We start from the raw sequence: 14,971 nt of genomic DNA, 5'->3' as shown, positions 1-14,971 counted from the left end.
CACCCAAATACGGATCACACACCCTCCGATAACGAGTCAATAACCCACGACCATCATAATCGAAGGAAGTCATCTAACCCATTATGCGCTCACTTTTCTGGTGCTCTTCCTTCATAGTCTCAATCTAAACCGAGTATTATCAATAAAAAGATAAACAAGATATATGAGTTTAACGATACATAACAAAGATTAGAAATAGCAAATATGTACACAAAAGATCAAGTTATTATTATTATATATATTAAAATTCTCCTACCTTAGCTACAGTAGCTTTGCTAAGGATTTGGCAAAAATGGTTCTTCTTTTATATATACATGTTCAATTGTGTCTCATTTTACCTTTGCCAAGGATTTGGCAAAAATGGTCCTTCCTTTATATATACATGTTTTTTTTTTTTTTTGTCAATTTTGTCTTCTATTCTTTAGTTTATATATACATGTTCAATTGTGTCTCATTTTACCTTTGCCAAGGATTTGGCAAAAATGGTCATTCCTTTATATATACATGTTTTTTTGTCAATTTTGTCTCCTATTCTTTAGTCATTTTGACATCTTTTGTCCTTACAATCCAAATTTTTATATTTTTTAGAAACTTTTAACATTCAAAGTTTGGCCACAAAACTTTAAGGAATTGACAACTTTGGCCACTTTTCTAAAAACTTTCTAATTTCAACCCTTTAATTTTTTAGTCATTTTGACATTTTTGGTCCTTACAATCTAAACTTTTATATTTTTTCATAAAAACACAAAAAACGGACCGTGGCAAAGTCCGGGTTTGTCCTCATATTTAACTTTTTTTTTTGTTTTTTCCTGTCCGTTGCACTTTCTAATTTCAACCCTTTAATTTTTTAGTTATTTTGACATTTTTGGTCCTTACAATCTAAACTTTTATATTTTTTCATAAAAAACACAAAAAACGGACCGGGGCAAAGTCCGGGTTTGTCCTCATATTTAACTTTTTTTTGTTTTTTCCTGTCCGTTGCACTTTCTGTCGACTCCCATTTTTTTCTTTTGGTATATTTTTTATATATTGGTCTGCATATTTATTTTTTTGTTTTTTTCCTGTTTCTATCTATCCGTCTCCATTTGTGAAAATTAAGGGGTCGAATTATCCCACCTGCATCTTTTAACAAAAACAACATTCAAATCAAACGGACAGGGTCCATGCGAGCATGGGTAACATATCTAGTTTATTGATGATGCAAATTTGAACATCCAATTTTGCCCCTTCGTCGTCTCGTTGAATTACAAACCTAACCCTCAATTTTTGCTTTCTTCATCCTCACTCGACAAGTCTACTTCAACGTCACGACCAGCGGCCTTCTTCTCGCCGGCAAGGCAGCAGGTTCCTCCCCCCCCCCCCCCCCCCCCCCCCCCCCCCCCCCCTTTTTTTTTTACCTTATTCGCTCCTTTCAGTCACAGATTCACACACACAGAGCACATAATCACACCAGCAAATTGATCGAGTTAATGTTCGTTTCGTCAAATTAGGGATTTTGAGAAACGACGACGATTTGTTTGCTGTTGATACCGGTATCGTTTCATTCATATATTTCGAAGCTTTATTAACTGTTGCAATTTCTGTTCTTGAGTTCGCAATGTCGCCCGATCAATATAGCCTTTACCTTTCTGATAATCAATTTACGCATGCTTGCTAATGAAATTGACGGGTATCACGAGATTAATCTGAAGTATTCAACTGATATACTATACGTTTGTGAAAAACCTTGGATCTGTCATTAACGAACTCGGATCGTTTCAATCGATTCATTGTTGTGGTTAACTAATCAACACGATTTCCCTCCAGCTGCACATTGTTTTTATTTTGATTGTGCCTTCCCTTACTTGTTTAATCACTAATCACAATCCTCTGGTTAGCAATGTCAAGGGTTACTACATTGTTGCAAAAGGGAAAGAGAGCTTTGCAAGAACTGGAACTGCTTAAAGTCTTGCAATCAGAGATAAGACACGAGCTTGCTAATGATCCTTATAAGGTACCTAATCATTCTTTCTTTTTACAGATAGTAGACTAGTTCTTTTGTTAATGGAAGCTAATTAATGCATTCATGGATATGAATTTAGAATGAAACTGGTTCCTCAGGCGATTTTGTGATGGTTTGGGATTCACAACATTCCAAAGATGTAACTATGCGCAAGAAGTGTGAATCTGGTGAGGAGCTTGCTATTTCTGCAATACTTGGTGAGGAAACCTTTCTAGGAGATGACTGTTATCCCAAGGAAGTGGATATGAAGGTGTGCATCAAAAAGACAGGATTGACCTCAATACTGCAGTTTGATTGTAAAGTTTTGGACCAAGGTCAAGATAGAGTTGACTTTCATATTCAAAATGCATATTTTTTGAAGTCGCCTACTGATTTCAGTTCCTCAGTCTACAGAGGCCCCCTGTTCAGGTATGTTTTTACTTTCCTTATCAATATAGAAAATGTACTTTATTCTTTACTCATAATCGCAACATACTTGTTAAGTTCTAGGTTTAAGATATAATTAAAATTTGGTTAATTTTTTGATAAATTCATTATTTATTTTAGGAACTTAGACCTTGGTTTGCAACAAGAGCTGAAGCAGTACCTAATATCAAGAGGAATAGGGAAAAGCCTCACCAACTTCCTCCTTCTCCACTTACACAAAAAGGAGCAAAATCAGTACATAAAATGGCTGCAAAAATTGGAAACCATGGTGGCATAAAATGGTAGCTTCTTTTATGTTTTATGTAGAAGTTGTTGACAAAAGTAGCTGTAAGCTTTTGAAAGCTATAAAATTTCATAAAACATGAAAACTAAAAGTTAAAAGCTCTGGAAAAAAAAAAAAAACTATTGAAGTAGCTTTTGGACCATGAGTTTTCTTTTTCTAATGGAAAAAATAAAAAAATTTAAAAGCTTTTGTAAGCTTGTTCCCAACCACTCCATTCCATAAGTTGTTGGATAGGATTTGGGAGAAAGTTGTTTGGATAAGATTTGGATAGGTTTTGGGAGTAATATAATATTGATTTGTACATGTCAAACAGTACAAGTTTGTGACCATAGGAAGTGAACCTTAAAGGAAGTGATAAAATCAGAGGTGACATTTCGGTTGACATTGAAAATGACTATTAAACTCAATTTTACTAGTATTAAGTCGGCGATAAAATCCTTATTGGAAGTGATAAAAGGTGAATTTTAATTTTAGTATTCCGAAAAACAAATGATGAAATTTTAAGAAAATGTTTTGTTTTTACTAAATTAGAATAACATTTTAAAAAAGAAAAATACAAAAAATGAAATAGATTCAAATAGTATCATAGTAGGGACTTACTAATTTAGGGGTGCCCACAAATAGCGGGTATTTGTTTTTGGAATTGGAACCGTCGGTTCTAGAACCGGACCTAGGTCATTGGTTCAGGTTTCGGTTCCTAAAAATGGGAACCAACAATTATTGGTTCTGGTTCTGGTTCCTATTTTTTTTGGTAGCCGTTAGCCGTCGGGTAATCCTTAGAACTAATTTCAAAATATTAAAATTTTAAAATACATAATATTTAAACGAATTGGTCATAATAGCGTTGATGGCTAAAACATTTATTGGGACTATCTAACTGGTTATTGGAGGTAACATGCTAATAAATCATATTTTTAATTTTTTTTTCAATAATACAAATGGTCTAAAATGAATGTTAATAGATGACACATTTTGAAAATATATGATGCTAAATAATATTAGAATGTTAGTGGTATAAGAACATGAAGTTTGGTTTATGACTTATACTAATTATAAGATCCACGTATAATATGGATTAATTTAAAAAAAATTAAATATACATGTCAAAATATTTGAGAACATTGAAGTTATAAGAAAAAAAAAATAACGAATAATTATAATAGAAATATTTTTTATCTTTTAAATTTAAACAAATAATTTAAATAAAGAAAAGAAACTAATAAGCTTTAATTTTGGAAATTTTGAAATTAAAAGATATGTTTATTAATGAAATTAATATCTATTTAATACTATATTTATTGTAATTATTACATTAAAATATTATATGAAATTTAATAAAATAGAAAAAACTTATAAAATGACATATGGAAAAAAATTAATTCAGAATTACCAAAAAATGACATTTGGCAAATTGAATAAGAGGATGACAAATGGCAAAAAACATTCATTTATTATAGATGATTTAACAACTTGGATTATCTTTTAAAATGATTATTTTATTGTCGTTTATAAATTGTATTGTAATGAACTAGTTATAGTATATATTTTTTGTTCAATTGATAAAAATTATTTTGTATTAACGAAACTAAAAAAATAACGTAACTGGGTTATCCGGTTTCAGGATTGGTTTCAAAAATTTAAGAACTGCCTACACCAGTTCTGATTCTGGTTCTAACTTCACATGATTCGCCGGTTCTGGTTACGGTTCTGACGAAATGAGACGGGTACCCACATATACCCATCCCTACTTAGTATGGATCATTTTATCAAAAATTCGATAACAATAAACATTTTTACTTATGAGAGTAGAAAAAAGTTTTGATCGGTGTTGGTGAAAAAGAAATCTACATATTATTTTTAAAAAATTACAAAAATGCATCATCTCTTGTAATTTTGTGATTAACCTTCATATGTACATGTTTATAAAAAATACAACATATATAAGGTGTGTTTGATAACATACATAGGTGTGTTTGACAAAAGTAGCTAGTAGCTGAAAACTGTAGCTTTTATTTGTATAAGAGTGTTCGACATAAGAAGCTGAAAATTGTTGAAATATATAAAATTACATAAAATTGTATATTGATATAAACTAAAATTATAATGATGATATATTAATCTTTCTAAATTATATTTATCAAAATTTAAAAATCATCCAAATTTTAATATCAGTTACACCGGTTAAGTTTCTCAATTGGTAAAATTTTTTTTATGCATATTAGTAAAGTTGTGTTTGACGCCCCACAAAAAGTTTATTTTTCGAACTTTTTTAATTTGTCATGTTTAGCAAACTAAAAGTAGTTTATACGTTAGTTTTTTTTTAAAAAAAATACTTAGGTTAACTTTTCAGGAGTTCTTTTAATTTCCAAATTGACAGTTAATTATAAAAAACATATTTTTCTACATGTCATTTTATGTTATTTTATATTTTTCACCTAGCTTATCAGTTACATTTATCAAACGTTGTTTTTTATCAGCTATCTGATAGTTTTTCAGCTACTATGTTAAAAATAACGTAGATGATATTTTTTACAGATAAAATAAATAAGACTTTTCAATTTCGTAAGAATTCAAACCAAATATATTTTATATATTATAAGTGTTTCGACGTTCTAAAAGATATAATATTATTATATAATTAATTTTGGATTATAAGTTCATATCATAAAATATCTATTACTTTGTTAGATGAATATTAATAAATTATAAAATTCATTGATATTATTGTTTCAAATAAAGACATCATTATTATTAAAATCTATTTATATTTAATCATATAAGATAATTATTAAAGTATGGACATGATTTATTTATTTTAAAGAGTATTTAAGTCAATTTTTTAAAATCTAATTTTTTTTTGCTAAACGCTAGTTGAAGTAGATTTTGAATTTGAAACTTTTTGTTTAGGGATATTGAGTAATCTAACCCTTATAAGTGACTTTTTTGACATAAATGACCATTTTTTTTTGAAAAGTAACCATATTCTCCTGAACACATTGTTCCGGAGAGCTCTAACGAATTCCACAGTACGGTTCCGGAATACAATTTTGTTGGAACCTAAAAGTGAACCTCTAGCAATCACTATCCTTTGTATGTTCTGGAGTCAACCAAGTTCCGAGGTCAGTCCTTATTCTGGAGTCAACTTAAAGTCTGGAGTCTGTATGGTGTTCGTAGTGAAGATTGGTGAATGTCCGAAAATACTCTTCCGTTTGTATTAATTGTATTTGTCATTTTGTTCGATGTAACATGTCATAGGACTTAGTCCCTTTTGTCAAAACTTAGATAATCAGAGTGTCAGGAGCAACTCTATTATCCGGTTCTATGTATGTGTTATGGTCCAAACGATGTAATCTGTCTTCCTATTTATAGGAGAATTTAATGACAAAGTACTTGACGAATTGTTCAAACAAAAATAGCAATATTCTAGTTTACTTCACCTTCCATTCTCTTTCAAGTCATTCTCTCAAACATTCTTCTTGTTCTTCATTTATTGTCTTTACCTTGATCATTATCTTCACTCTTCATTAATATCTTGAACACTTTGTTGAATGCATTAACTCAGACTTAACTGGTCTTGCTAGACTTGACTAAAGCATTCCTTAGTTAGCAGACATTGATCTTAAGCATTAACTCAAGGTTTGAGTTTTCAAACCTTGTCCATGCGCATCAGATCTCTTGTACTCTCAATTGGTATCAAAGCTTGAGTGGTTGTCCTTTGAATCCATAAGATCAAATCATAGTTGGTTTGAAATTACCTTGGTATTTCAACCATTTTTGTGTTCATGATAAAAGTTCTTCTATATACCACTTTTGCTTGAAGATATCTTAACTTCAATGACTGCTTCTAATCCTCAACAAATGTATTCAATGCAAATAGCAAATAGTGTGGGTTGCCCTACTCGTGCCCCACTGCTAGTTGTTGAAGAATATGATCATTGGAAAGTCAGAATGGAAAGGTTTTTACTGGTTAAAGAGAAAGGTGAAGCTATCTGGGCATATCTTTAGAACGATACATCCACAAAGCAAACCCAGAAAGCAACGATGGCAGGTGACATCCCAATAACATCAGGGGCAGTGGCGAAAAGCCCGCTGCGTCTAATGTTGTCACTTGATGGCGGCCAAACTTCTGTTCAGGAGGAGCACGTTTCAAACTACACACCGGTCTCACAGACACCGTCCAGTTCTGTAGCTTAAACGACGACAACCTACATAGCCAATCTATGGCGCCCAACAACCAACACAACCCCACAAGTAGAAATCATAACCACAACTCCACATATCATCGCAATGCATCAAACAGAGATCTCTACCTTGCAACAACAACCCTTCCCACACTGGAACATGGATCCCTCACACCATTCAACCGTAACCACAATATTCCCCGATGGTCCACCCACAGGTCGCCATGGCAGGGTTGTCTCATGTGCCGATATTTTCACAACAACCGCCGATCTTCAACCAACTTGTACAGCAGACGCCAGGTTCAACCCCTGCACTGTCTTAGCCAAAAGTAATAAATGTGCAAATTTTGTACAGCCAGGAATCTGGCCCTTATGGATCCGTATTTTAGTTCTCAGTAGCATCTGAATTCAACCCCCTCATGGTAGTCGGCCAACCGTTCAGTCAGTACACACAACAGTACGTAGGAGCAAGCCCATATTTGGTTCCCCCGGCGGGGCAATATGCAACCCAGAACATTGGGATGTAGCCAATCCTACATCAGTATCAACTGTACATCTCACAGGTGGCCATGCATAATCAGATGTATGAGAGCCCTTACCACTTGCGTCAAATCGAGGGGGAAGAACGAAAAGAGGCCAACCTCAAGGTCATAGCTAACGCTTATCTCAAACAGGAGGAACTGGTGCCTCGACCAAGTCCGATTCAACAAGAGAAGCAAGATGGCAACCAGCAGAGACATAACCGCCATTCCAGACATATATCATGGCGGTATAGACCATTCAACATGGATGATAGCAGGAGTAGCCGCAACGATGTCCACACAATCAATAAGACTCCAGCCAAGGTGAACAAAGACAAGATCAAGTTCTTTGAGTATCATCGAAGCAAAATGCACGACACCAATGAGTTCATAGTATTGAAGCGGGAGATTGATAAGAAACAGCTAGTGGGAAATATAGTCGACATAGCAAAGGACCTCAGGGCGAAATTTGATGGGGACATAGCAAAGGACCTCAGGGGGCAAGGATAATGAAAGAAGGGCTGAGATACTTACCATCACAGGGCCCCATCCATGTAGCAACCGCCAGAGCCAACACATGGGCACATAGGTATACCATTAAAACATTCTCAACATAACATTTTCAACGCACGATCCCCGAACAGAGCACTGGGACCCGAAGGACCCTTTGCACATCACTGGTTTCATTAGCCAAAACCATGTTGAACAAGTATACAAAGTATAGAGGTTTTGCGTATTTTCCGAGTAGCAACAACGGCTGATCACCTACGCTACTTAAGCAAAATCTATGCAAAGATGAAACCGTAGGTCTTAAAAGAGTCATAATCTTTACCTACAATGTGTCACTAACATCTCAGAGCTGAGAATGTACAAATCAAAATTAATGGCACGGGATAAGGGGTTTTAAAAGATTCATAACCTTTCCCCTGATATTACAACAGTAAAAGGTCTTGAGGTGACGATCTCGGCCTATGTATTGGCAGATAGACCATACAATACAGTCCACAACAGCGACTAACATTTCATGGCTTAACACAATAAGCCTAACTAAGCATACAAATCAACGGAGCATAGCTCAATAATAGCAGCTATGCGACGTCTGAAGCACACATTAGCCGAGTAACGCAAACCCTAGAACAAGGGAATGTGCAGTAAAATAGTCTGTCCATAAAGATACCACAAGGCAATTCATAATATATGTGTTAACATGCCACTATAATGTGTATACATAAAAAAAGAAAATGAAAGAGAACACCTCCATGCAAAAGTACAAAACAAAATACACAGTTTATGGTCATTAACGGCCAACATTTCTTACTATACACATAGTACATAGAAAGGCCACTACACAACGAACAAAAGAAAAAGACACAAATCAGCCCTTGGAGTCTGAGGAAGAACCTCTCGGATTCGGCCTGTGACAAAACTGGCGGGAACCATCATAATCCAGCTCCTCCAAGCGGAAGAGACCCACGAAATCCGTCTCAGCTAGGGATGATAGAGAAGCGTCCACCTCTTCAGCCTTTCTTGCAACACGAACATGATATGGGACTTTAGGTTCTCTGGAACATGTGGAGCAACCAATCAGTTGCTTCCCCTTTTCAAACCCAAGGGCCTCACATGCCTCACGAACACCCTGGATCCCGCTGGCGAATTCTGCGATCTCAATAACTTTATCAATTACGCGAACCACTCCTTTCTCCAACATCCATTGCAAACTACCCCAAGCAACTGTACCATCAACATGAGCGCGGGAAGTTGCTCATGCAAACCCTAAAGCTTGTATCTAGGTTTCTCTATAGTACATGCAATTCATCCAAGACTTATAAACCCTAGATCTAGTATACATATTTTGAAATTAACATAAGAAATCAGATCTAGATGATTACCTCTTCTACAATGGCTTGAATCTTCTTTTCTTGGAGCTTAGAGTCACAAATTTCACTCCTCTAATGGCTTACAAAAACCACAAGAAAGAGGATGATCTTGGAGAGAGGGAGGAGGCACCAAAACGTCCTAGGGTTTCTCCTAGAAGGTTAGGGACATTTTTGGCTTACTAAAGGTTCCTTTTATACTTAGGCTATTAGGGTGTTCAACCAGGAAACGTTAATCTGACTGCTTAGGCCCTAAGCAGCCCATGGACTCCCTCCTTAGAAGCCTTGGACGAATTCTAATGGGTTTACCCATAGATTTTTTCCACTCCAACTCTTATGGAGTCCATTATCCCAATATTCAACTATCACAGAATTGACAGCTCTAGTCCCCTTTATTTAATTAATGTCTTTTAGCCACAAAATCAATTCTTATCAATTGACAGTTCTAGTCCCCTTTATTTAATTAATGTCAGCCCAAAGCGTAGGCTGGTATGAGTAAGTGGCAGGCATGCGGGGCGGGATACAGACCTAGGGCATTTGATTGTGGAGGGCCTGGGATCAGGCCGGGGTCAAGTATGTATGATGGAGATAGAGTTCGGAACCCCTAGAGGGCTAGAACACTATGCATGGGAGGATTTCCCGGAGAGATAACTCGGAATGATAAATGTTGGTTGAGCGGTCCGGATAGACTGAAGGCCGGTAGGCGTACCAGTCAGGCCGAAGGCTCGGAGAACGGTCCAGCCAGACTGAAGGCACTGGAGGGCGGTCCAGATTGGCTGAAGGTTCTGAGAGTGGTCCAAATTGGCTGAAGGCCTGTTAAGGCGGTCCAGTCATGCTGAAGACTCTGCAGGTATTGTTAGATCGGTTCGAGGAAATGGATTGAGTATGTTGCGATGTGTTAGCATTAGATGGTCTGGCCCCGGGTATTGATCTTGATTAATGGAGATAGTGCATGGACTCAAGAGTCCTTGCGAGCAGATTCAGAGCATGTGTGTTGCATGGATAGCGGTTATGCTATAAAGGAGTGGTGTAGCGTGGGCCGAACACCGTGGCACTTATCGTAGTGACAAGGCGGCCAAGTGGATTTCCTTGGAAAGGGAAAGAGAGAGGAATGTAACTCCGAGAGGGAGTGTAAATTCATGAAAGTGAAAGCAGCAACGTAGAGTTATGTTTGAAGTGTCCAATTGCGGTCATTGAGCAACGTGATTGCGGCAGTGGTATGCGATCACATCCGGTTTGGGATGTCTGCTGAGGTCGCGGAAGGAATTCAGCGGGTGTAGAGCCAAGAGGCTCGAAAGGGATGCAGGGAGGGAGTCTTGGGCTCTCAGTGTGATTCTGATCAGGGAATTGTGTATGTAGTAGTGGTTCATCCTGGGGGATGTTTGGAGATGTCGTCAGTGTGATGGGTTTTCCCAACCCGAGAGTGCTAGGGCTAGTTAAGCATGTGCATGCGATTGCAAGAGGAGAACTCATGGGAGTTGCTCTGAGGCTGAAGAGTGTGTCATTCTGTCAACAGGGTGTGGATAAAGTTGGACTCGGATCAGGAACCCGGTGGTTCAGGGTTATATCTAGCTCGTAAGAGTCAAGTGATTGTGGTGATCAGGATCGAGAAAAGTACCATAGAGTGGTACTCAGTTGTTAAGTGTGGAGCCTGGTGGGGGTAGTTATCAGAGGGTAAAGCCGGTGGCCGGCTTGAGTCGGTGGTCAGGACACCGCAAGAAAGGAGAAAGTGAGTTTCGGGTTTCTATGGTTGTGTTTTGAGGAACCAGGTTTGGTTAATGCCAGGTGGTGCGTTGTAGGAGTATTTCTGGAGTTGAGTTACCGTAGGCTTCGAGGACGAAGCCTAATTTAAGTGGGGGAGAATTGTAACATCCCGGAATATCAAGAGTAAGGTTGAAGGGTTAAAAGAGTAAATTGGAAAGGGCAACTCGGCGAGTCCACGAGTGGACTCGGCGAGTAGGGTCGTGATTTTGGTCGTGTGTTAAGTGGCCGACTCGGCGAGTCGGCGGCTGGACTCGGTGAGTAGGCGCTGAGTGGAGAAAACCCTAATTTCGGAGGATGATCCCTATATAAAGGACATTATACCCTCTCCCCAGCCTCCTTACCTTCCCTTAAGTCCAGTAAACCCAAGAAACGTGATTGTGAAGGATTGGAGTGCAATTGAACCTTGGAAAAGAGATTTGGAGGAAGATCTTGGAGAGTTAGGAGGCTTGGAGCAAGAGTCTTTGCTTAGATTCGTATTTCATTGCTGTTGGGGCTTTCTTTTGAGGTATAATCTTGTTCTTGGGCTGTTATTCTTCTAGATTCATGATTCTTGGAATGCATGGGAAGCTTAGCTTGTGGTATCTTGTGTTTGAAGAGTAGATCTGAGGTTGCTACCTCAGATCTGGAGTGGAGGAGGTCTTAAGTGAATTAAAGTCCCTGTTCTTGAGTGATTAGTGAAGCCATCATGTCCCAAAACCTAGCCCTAAAGTGTAAAATGCCTGGATCTCTTTGGATTCACGTAAAGTTTGCCACTTTACGTGATGGATGGGTTGTAGGAGGCTAGATCTACATTTTGGATCAATTGCATGGCCTGGAAGGTCCTGTTTGGAATGAGATCTAGAGGCACTCGACGAGTCACAAAGGTGTACTCGGCGAGTTGCTTGAAGACGGTCTGGAACTCGGCGAGTTGGAAGAACAACTCGGCGAGTAGGTTGAAGATAGCCTTGGACTCGACGAGTCTGTTCTTGGACTCGGCGAGTCTGGTCGTGAGGTCCAAGTTTCTTCTGGTTGAGCTGTGACTCGGTGAGTCGAGTGAGAAAGGACTCAGAGTTGCTGGACTCGGCGAGTCTTGGGGTGGCTCGGCGAGTTAAGTCGCGGATGGGGGGAAGTTTTGTGTATGTGGACTCGGCGAGTCATTGGGTTGACTCGGCGAGTAGAGTCAGTCAGGGGTTGGCTTTGGCCAAGGGTTGACCAGTTATTTTCCAAGGGCATTTTGGTAATTGTTGGATATTGTTTTGAGTTCAGTGTCTTGGTGTTGGCCAGTGTTGGAGGTCGTATCAGTGGTTGGAGTAGCTTGGGTTATCTGTTCAGTCGGCAATTTCGAGGTGAGTTATCCTCACTATATCAACAGGGTCTAAGGCACCAAGGCCGGCCCTTTATCGGATTAAGATCCGGGTATTTGTTGTTATGAAATTGCTTTGATATGTTGCATCCTAGTAGCTAGGATGGTATATGTTAGAGACCTGGTTGAGGTCGGTATTCTGAGATATAGGGTGATGCTATGCTAGTGACCGGTTAGGTCGGTATCCTGGTTAGGGTGATGATATGTTATGTCATCTGTTTGATCGGTTTGTTGACTGTGAAATGTTATATGATTATATGTTTATGTGCACATGTTTGTAATGGACTGGAGTTGGGTTGAGGCGGGTCCTGCTTTGTGCTGTAGGCCAAGATACCCAGGGCGGACCGGTTGTCCCGAAGGCCCAGTGAGCGGTCCGGATAGGCCGTAGGCCCCAAGAGGGCAGACCAGACGTGCCGAGGCTCGGAGAGTGGACCAGGCCGACTGGAGGCCCGGTGCGGGCGGACCAGTCATACTGTAGACTCAGAGAGTGGACCAGGTGGATTGAAGGCCCGGTGCAGGCGGACCAATCACACTGCAGACTCGATGTATATGGCTAGACTCGGAGGGTGGACCAGGTGGACTGTTGGCTGGTGCGGCGGACCAGTCACGCAGTAGACCCGAAGTGCATGGCTGTTCTGTGATTGGATATGTTATGACATGATTATGCGTGTATGGTATATGTGGTTGGTATTTTGGGTATATCTCACTAAGTTTTCGGGCTTACAGTTGTGGTTTTATGTTTTTCAGGTTCTTCAGGAGACTGTGGCAAGGCGAAGGCGTGATTGTACCGCTCCTCATTTTTATGTTGTGATGTGATTCTGGGAATACTTTAATTTAATCGTATTGAAAACCTTTTTGTAATAATTTAATGAAATCGGGATGTTTTTGAAAAGTTTAAATTGGTTGGATTTTTTTTCGGTCGTTACAAAAAGTCTCCCACTTGGATAAGTTTAGTAACTATAGTGTAAGTACACTCTGATTAGCAATCGTAGCTCTCAAAGACGTTGTCAAACTCTGATCTTATCAGTAATCTGTTCTTTAGATAAGGGATCCTATATTCCTCCATTCTAGATATCGTATAGACATGAGACATGGATTATAATCATTCTCTCTGTTTATGTGTTGTTTCCCGATTTCCGATTTATGACGACTGACAACAGACTACAATTGAACACATCAACTTAGTCTCGGCTTGTCCAAGCGCTTAGGGTGTCATCACTAAATCACCGAGAGGCCCACTTATGTCGCTTTTATCCCACTTTGGGTAAAAGGAACGGATAAACTTTGACTCAATGCTTGCTTGTACCTACTCATCAAATCACACACAACAATATCTTTTATAACACCAAGTTACTAGTGCATTTACATATTATCAATGTGCAACCGACTTGAATAATACAACTCACACATCCCAGTTTCAAGAATATAAAATACTATCGTCTCACTAATCACCCGTGATAAAATCCATGAAGTGACTCAAGTGAGCGTGGGTTTAATCCCATGCTCAAATCTTATTCATAAGCACTCATGAAATTTGCAACAAACTTTTGCTATTTCTAATACACTTTAGACAATCTACAGACCAATTCATGACAATCTTCTTTCATACATACTTCCAAAGTATGAGTGACTGTGGAACGTTCGAATAATATTATTATTCGGGAAGTCAAAACATGCAAAGTGAAACACAAGAATAATCGAATCCAATATGGCCCCAAACTTTTGAGTATAAATAAAACTCCTTCTATTTAGTCACCATATTGATTACACATTATTCAGTGTATAATGTTTCGGATAATCAACTTATTACTTGAATTATAACAACAGTTGTCCCATGCACCAAGCATGCACACTCTGTTTACCTATGGTCCATACTTTGTGAAATAGATCAATTAAAAACATTTCCAAAGCTCATTCCACAATTCCTAATCCTTATTTCTAGTGTAACTGTGTAAGAACACAAAATTCTCGTCACTATTAAAATATGTTAGATTCTAACATTTTATGCAATAATCCTTTTGTAATCTTATTTCACAAAAGTCACAAAGACTTTGCCAATGAAATTACAAACTTCTCTATCGGTGATTGCTACAAGACAATTCCATAGATGTGAAGTCTCACATTCTAAGTACATTCCTTTGAACATCCTTCTTGCATAAAAGTTTCTAATCTAGACATAGATTCTCGATATCCAACTCCCAATATGGAAACATTTCCATATTTGCCATACGAAAACTCATTATTAATATAATCATATCTAATCATAATAATGCCATTATGGTCCATTCGTTACTATACTTCCAACTGCCCACAAGCGACCAATCCTTAGCGAACCTTAGATTGTCGTTGACAAATGTTTAATTATTTTAGTCAAACCGGTTTTAGTCCCTTTTCCCTCTTAATGCCCCAGGCATTTGGAGAACGGTCGAATATTACAACATATGCAATCGATCCTATACCCGAAGCGTATGGGACACGATTCATAATGAAAAACGTGATACTTTACCAGTTCCTTGCTATAATATTTCCATATATAGAATCATTTTAAGTTGAATCTTTTCAACATAATGTCTATATA

General features: G+C 38.0%; 1 protein-coding gene across 3 annotated transcripts; it reads left to right on the top strand.

Moving 5' to 3' along the window:
• The first annotated feature begins 1,199 nt into the window (after positions 1-1,199).
• Positions 1,200-2,900, top strand: LOC145055066 (Mitochondrial glycoprotein family protein). Of its 3 annotated transcripts, XM_079003351.1 has the most exons (5): positions 1,234-1,344; positions 1,491-1,532; positions 1,878-1,993; positions 2,082-2,410; positions 2,549-2,900. In XM_079003351.1, the coding sequence occupies exons 3-5, from the start codon at positions 1,880-1,882 to the stop codon at positions 2,703-2,705; spliced, it is 600 nt and encodes a 199-aa protein (XP_078859477.1). In that variant the 5' UTR covers positions 1,234-1,344; positions 1,491-1,532; positions 1,878-1,879; the 3' UTR covers positions 2,706-2,900. The 3 variants fall into 3 exon arrangements, with proteins under 3 accessions (XP_078859475.1, XP_078859477.1, XP_078859476.1); XM_079003349.1 differs by lacking the exon at positions 1,491-1,532 and having other exon boundaries at positions 1,200-1,344; XM_079003350.1 differs by lacking the exon at positions 1,234-1,344 and having other exon boundaries at positions 1,391-1,532.
• Positions 2,901-14,971: the final 12,071 nt, after the last annotated feature.

The sequence above is a fragment of the Lactuca serriola genome, chromosome 5 (genome assembly GCF_051521515.1).
Source record: "Lactuca serriola cultivar US96UC23 chromosome 5, Lser_US96UC23_V15, whole genome shotgun sequence".
In the NCBI taxonomy this organism is placed as follows: domain Eukaryota; kingdom Viridiplantae; phylum Streptophyta; class Magnoliopsida; order Asterales; family Asteraceae; genus Lactuca; species Lactuca serriola.
Note: the sequence above shows the minus strand (reverse complement) of the source record. Positions and strands in the feature narration are given on the sequence as shown.